Here is a 6,792-nt window from a genome sequence, read left to right on the forward strand (position 1 = left end):
GTGTGTGTGTGTGTGTGTGTGTGTGTGTGTGTGTGTGTGTGGGGGGGGGAGGTATTACCGATAATAGGACAACATGGGACCGACTGTCATAAACTGGGGCAAACCACCTGGCTCGGTGACATGGGCGATTTTAGATCATTTTTTATATTTAGAAAAAAATAATAATGTAAACATAATATTCACAAACAGTTACAAACAACACGCCGGGACATAGGAACGCGTCCCAGGGCCACAAAATCACAGGAAGAAAAAATAGGAGGGAGGGAGACAAAACCACACGTGCAGAAACAGACAGACACAAGACAAGGGACCAGTCACACACTCAAACAAAAGAAAAGGCTACAGCATTGACCTTAAGGACTCACATAAAGGCCGTTTTATGGTTATGCGTAGAATCGAGGGCGTACCCCCGCAGACCCTTCTGTGTAGCCGGACCGTCCACCACTCCGCAGCGTGTGGATGGTCTGGCAAAGCGAGACTAGCTCACCAGAAACAATCCCAGTAGTTTTATTCTTGTGTATGTCTTTTCCTTTCTTTACATTATTTTCTTCCTTTTCCTCTTTTCCTGAAAGAAGATTTTATTATTTTCATACAGGGTCATGCCACACCAAAAACGATTAGATGACACAGCCAAACATATTTCTAATGATTTTTAATGAGCAAAAATGAACTTGCAGTGACTCACGAACACCGTTGTTGTTGCAGGTCTCTGAAAAGTTCCCCGACTTGAAGAAGAGGGGGAAGATTCCTCACGCTCAGGATCTAGTAAAGGAGATGACGAACACCTCTAACATGTGGAACCGACCTCGCTGTGGCGTACCAGACTACCCCGCTCACAAGGAGGTGCATTATCGGGGGCGACAGAGACGGTTCGTCCTGTACGGAGGACGTTTGGAGAAGACAGACCTCACCTACAGGTACAGATACCCACATAATCAGCGTGGACTAGACTGTTGTAAGACAGTAGACAATTGGTTGTGAGATTGCATTTCGCTTCTTTTGCCAGAACCAGAACCCTTCTGATACCAATATCCTGTCTTGGCATTTATATGCATATGTTTGTTGATAGAGGTTAACATGGATGAAAATCATAGTGCTCAGAACAATAAATAAGTTTGACAATCTACAGTTCCATGACAATTTCATCTGCAACAAAACTGTGATTTGGTCCAAAGCTCCAGCTTAAAAAGTGACCCGCAACTTAATTGTTTTTGTTGACTCTCACAACTCTTATAGCAGTCTTTTTGGCTGTAGCAGGCAGCTGTTTTCAGAGATATAACTGTCAAAAGCCACTGTATATTACCTGTTCAGCAGCAAACAGACACAGAGAGCTGGTGAACTTATTGGAGCAGGAGTTGGTGGAGACCAAAAATAGAGCTAAAAGAAAGGGTGAATACTGGACACAAACACAAAGACTCGATGAATTATTCTGTTGCTCTGCAATTGCTGGATGTAGATGTTAGTATGTAGTGCAGCTGCCCTTCCAAAGTAAGTCATGTTGCATTCAGTCTGCATACAATTGGGATATACTACTTCTTAAAACATAGCGTCTTGAACTTTGACCCTCTTGCTCATATTTGATTGTGGGAAAGCATGCTGGCTCAAAAACTGCAGGATATGACCAGATGCAGTAGGAACTTCTGGAATTTCTGGCATACTGCATTTGACATGCCATGTATTGGGACACAGAAAATATTTTCTGGCATACTAAATACTTTGAAAGTAAGTGTATTGGATTGCAGGCACTGATTCTACAAAACGGCATTTTACTAAAGCGGAGTAAATGATGACTATTTAGGCAGTATCAGCTCAAATTTTAGACACATTGAATGATGAAATCAAGAAAAACAATGTAACGTGAGAGGCTTTATATAGTTGGCTACTTAGAAAATTAAGTCTTGAAATGTTTCTGACAAACTGGTGCTGGTTTTCTTTCATCTGAGGCCTTGGCAGCATTGAGCGTCTGGCAGTCCTCTGCTGGCTGCTGCCTCTCTGTCTATGTCTCCTGGGGTCCCTTTCATTGTAGTCATTCTTTAACACAACAGTATATTAAGACAGACAGGGGGGTGGGAGCACCGACCGCCAACTAATACGATTCTGCTGGACTGGCCCAATAAAGCGCTCACAGTGACACCCGACAAAGGGAAGTGGATAACAAGGAGCCAGGCAACAACTGGCAAAGTCAAACAATACTTCTGCATGACCTGACAGGGCCACCGTAGCTTCTGCATCCTTCTAAATGACTAAATACAAGTGTTGAAAGAGTAGAAGAATGGAGCAACGCTAATTTGTCTCTGTGTTTTTATTTAGGATCAGCTAGTATTTTGAGCTTGTGAAGCAAGTTGTGGCACGATATTTGAAGTCAGCTGAGTTGTTCTAACGGCTTAAACGGCTCTCAACGAAACTGAAAAGAAGCTCTCAGGTGGCTGGAACATGTTAAAGATTTGAGTTTGTTGTGGTACAATCGCAGGAGACCTTGTTTTCTGGTCTTATTTTCTTTATATATATATATTTACGACTTCATTTGTCACATTTTATTTATGTTATTATATTGTTATTATTTTATGTATGTTGTTATTTATGTTAAATAACACACTTATTTATGTTAATGCACTTTGTATGTAGTTGTAAAATTAAAGGACATTGTCTACAAATCACACCAATGTGAACATTGCACTGAGTAAAGTCCCTGTGAGCACAAATATTTGCACCGCACATACAGCTTCTTTACACATAGATTTAAATGAACAATGACATTTTTTTTTTAAATGTCTTGGTTCTTCCCTCCTACAATACTTCATGTAAACAAAAGAGACAGCGGTTGAAATGCATACCAGTGGTAACTATTTCTCTAAATTAAGAACACATTTGCCATAAAACCTGTCCCTCTTGACCCATACATGCAAACAAAATAAGGAAGTAGAAGAGAATACTTGGGAAGGCGCTTAGGGTAAGGGGTAAGATAAAGTAAGTTGATATTACGATTTTGATTTAATTTTATTAGGATCAATCCCCATTAGCTGATGCAGAACGTCAGCTACTCTTCCTGGGGTCCACACAAAACATAAAACACGACAACAGATAAGACATTTTCAGACAAAAAAAAATAAGAAAAGTTTAACTATCAATATTTGTACTCGCAAACATGACGATTAAAAAAAAAAACATTTTATAAAAAACAATTTATAAAAACCCAATTTATCGTATAGCAATAATGTGTGTGGCAGCCGAGTTCCTAGGGGCCTATATAAACCGGCTCTGGGGGCCTGATGGCAGCAGGTAAGATGCTAAGTTAAGAGGCTGGGTTGTGTGATTGTAGATCTGGATTGCCTTTTTGGTTGAGGATGTAGAGAAGAAGTCCTGGAGTTGAAGTTGTTGGCCTGATTGACATCAAGTTTCCAGTATCAGTATAAGTTTGTTCTTCTGTTTTAATGGGAGTTTTCCATACCATGAGACAATGTTAAATGTGAGAACTCTCTGTCTTGCATTACCAGACCTTAAACCAATCACATTCGTCTTGGGCGGCGCCAAGCAACGGAGGGAGCCCCAGTGCCTCTGCAAATTAGCCTCGGGAATGAACTTGTTTTGGTAGAACATGTGTAAGTTTAAAGGTTGTTTTAGTTGTGCAACAGAAAATTCAGATTTGACAGATAGTCTAGCAGGCTGTCTGGATTTACCCTGCAGAGATCTAAAGGAGCAGTTAAGCATAGACCTCATCGATGGGAGTTCAAAATTCCAACACTAAGAAAGCAGAAACGCACATCCGGCCGAAAAGAAGGATATCCGGCGGAGTAATCCTGGAAGTTGAACGTGGAGGATATCGACTAAAGATTTGCAGGCCATGGGAAGAATGAGATGGCTTGGATTTAAGGTCCTCGGTTTCCTAAGAAAAACGAGGCGCTGTTTTGCTTTTCTTGTAGATGTAGACGTACATTGGCCTGGGAAGTGAGTTTATGTTCTATTACTGTTCTCAGATAAGTGTGTGATCTGTTCTACTTCCTGGCTTGTAGATATGTGCTGCCTTTCTCCATTTGCATCCTACACACAGCTCCTTGGTCTTGGTGACTTTAAGATTTCGGCAGTAGGAGCGCTAGTTAAATCCTACCTTAAAGTTTATACTTTCACATAGAGCTGGGCAATATATCGATATTATATTAATATTGTGATATGAGACTAGATATTGTCTTAGATTTTGGATATCGTAATATGGTACATAAGTGTTGTCTTTTCTTGGTTTTTTAAAGGCTGCATTACATTACAGTGACTTTCATACCAGACTGTTGTAACTGTTCTGTTATTTGCCTTTACCCACTTAGTCATTATCCTCTATCATCCACATTACGGAAGTGTCAACACTACAGTATTGTTGCGGTATCGATATCAAGGTATTTGGTAAAAAATTTGATGATATTTGATTTTCTCCATATCGCCCAGCCCTACCTTCACACTAATAAAATGTAAATATGTACACAGAGGAAGTCAGACTAGCTGATATTCAGGTAATCAGAATACCCTTGAATACTGTGTAGCCTTTAAGTAATGAATAGTCCTGATGGTTTGTATTCTTTTTCTCAGTTATCACACTGGGTGGTTCTACCTAAAAGGAAAAGAAGGGAGACAGTAATGCTGTGGTTTGTTAGCAAGCCTAAGGGCGTCAGGAACAGCACACCTCAGCGCTGGTGCAACTGCAGATATCAGATTAGAGGGAGGCATGCAAGGCTGGTGGTCCCTCTCTGTTACTATACTATACATCCTGTGTGGGTTTGTGTGTTTGTGTGTGTGTGTGTGTGTGTGTGTGTGTTTGACACCTGCATTGATCTCCCGCAGGATCGTCCGGTTTCCCTGGCAGATAAGTGAGGAAAAGGTTCGACGTGTCTTTCGGGAAGCGTTGAAAATCTGGAGCGACGTCACCCCGCTCACCTTCACTGAGATCCACAGCGGGAAGGCCGACATCCGCATCGACTTCACAAGGTGGGAGGACTGAGACGGAGAAAATGTATGTCTTGTTTAAGACATGACTAAAAAAGGAGAAAGGAACATGGGCTATATGTGTAGATAAACAAAAGCAGATTATTTCAAAGGTAATTACTTTAATTATATAATTAATAACATTTATTGGATGCATTGCAATGAAATTCTGTTCACACATTCATGTTCTCCTTGGGAAGAATTGGAATAACTCTGGTGATCCTCGGACTTTTCATCTATTGCCATCAACAGGTTTAAGTTTAAAGTTGTCCAATACTTTGGTTTTTGAAAGTGGTTTTTTTTAATGTTTACCAAGTTCAGCAGAACAAATTCTACATGGTTCACCCTTGACAGAAATGTCATCATGCTGGTGTCGCTATAGAAAAAGTGTGAATGTAGGACCCCAGTTATGAGGTTCTACCACTTAGGTCTTTAAAGAACTTGTTTTTTTTTATATATCCGTTCTTCGGCCGATTCAAACATTTTAAGCCTTGTGTCGTCCTACCATTGAACCCGCAACTCCGTGTTTTTCTAGGTCAAAATTTCAACATTTTGTTGTTCTCTTTCTACAATTTTCATGATGTTTTTGTCAATTTTATTCAAATTTTTTGGTTGCCTTCTTTCCCATTTTTGGGTGTTTTTTTAATGTTTTTTTTAACACGTTTTTGTCACCTTTGGGAATGTTTTTAATGCGTTTCTGTTACTTTTTTCGATTTATTTAGGTCACTTTTTGGGGCATTTTTATAAATTATGATTTGTGTCTGTATTTCTGATGTTTTTTTCCACTTTTTTAAACAATTTCTTGATGGTTTCATTGTCACTTTTTCATTTATTTATTTTTTTCTGTGTTTTTGTAGATTTTTTCAACATTTGTCACTTTTTTTAACGATCATTTGTCATAGTTCTGATAAAGAAAGTTTTTGTAAGCGGGTTGAATTTGGCCTGAGGACAACAGGGCGGTTAAATCTATTTTGGAGTGTAGTTCCGGAAGAATCCAAGCAGTTCAAATCATATTTTGTTACAAGGAACTTCAGAGAGACAAAAAGATAAAAAACCAGAGATAGCGGAGCGAGAAAGGACAAACAGATACACAAAACCGGTTTTATGGGGAACTATCTGTGTCATCTTTAAAATTACATCATTTTCTTTTATGTAGTTTGTTTTGTTTCTTCCTGCATCGATTTCTTGTTTTTCCCCTTTTGAATCGTGAGTCAAGCTTTATTGTTTGTCATGTCACAGCAGTCTTTGTTTGACCTGCTGCATGAATATGCTACAAAAATTTTGGCAGAAATATCATCATTCATTACTGTTGTGAACTTTGACAATTTACTCTGACTAACAGCGCACACTCCCACATGCACATCTCATTATCACATACACTACTGGTCAAAAGTTTGGGAACACTTAGACATTTCCATTGCACTCCATTGTAGAGAGAATACCAGCTGAGATCAGTTGCATTGTTTTTTAACCATGGCAGCAGTTTTCGTATTTAGATCATGTGCTTACATAATTGTAAAAGGGTTCTCCGATGTTTTCTCTTGTTTCTCCAACTGATTGAAGGTTAAAGGTGCCCTGCCACATGTATTTCATTACTTTGTAGTAATGTCTGAAGTGCTACCATAGACTACCATGTAAGATTTTTTGTGGAAAAAATGCCTTGGTTACCTTGTTTCAAGCCATTCTAGCATGCAGGAAGACTCAGCTCAATTTGTGCCAGTTCTCATTAAAATTCAACGAGGCAAAGCTGTTTGACTCTGATTGGCTAACAGCTATCCAGTGAGAGGCTGGCTATCAGCATCCTTTACCCAGCGCAACTGGGCG

The 6,792-nt window shown here is 39.6% G+C and overlaps 1 protein-coding gene across 1 annotated transcript in view; it reads left to right on the plus strand.

Moving 5' to 3' along the window:
• Positions 1–6,792, plus strand: part of mmp11a (matrix metallopeptidase 11a) — a 25,978-nt gene that overhangs the window by 11,057 nt on the left and 8,129 nt on the right. Inside the window, exons 2-3 of the mRNA XM_032515588.1 lie at positions 706–917; positions 4,828–4,971. Of these exons, the coding sequence (XP_032371479.1) occupies positions 706–917; positions 4,828–4,971 (356 nt within the window). The remainder of the gene's footprint in view (positions 1–705; positions 918–4,827; positions 4,972–6,792) is intronic.

Source organism: Etheostoma spectabile, chromosome 5 (assembly GCF_008692095.1).
Source record: "Etheostoma spectabile isolate EspeVRDwgs_2016 chromosome 5, UIUC_Espe_1.0, whole genome shotgun sequence".
NCBI lineage: Eukaryota > Metazoa > Chordata > Actinopteri > Perciformes > Percidae > Etheostoma > Etheostoma spectabile.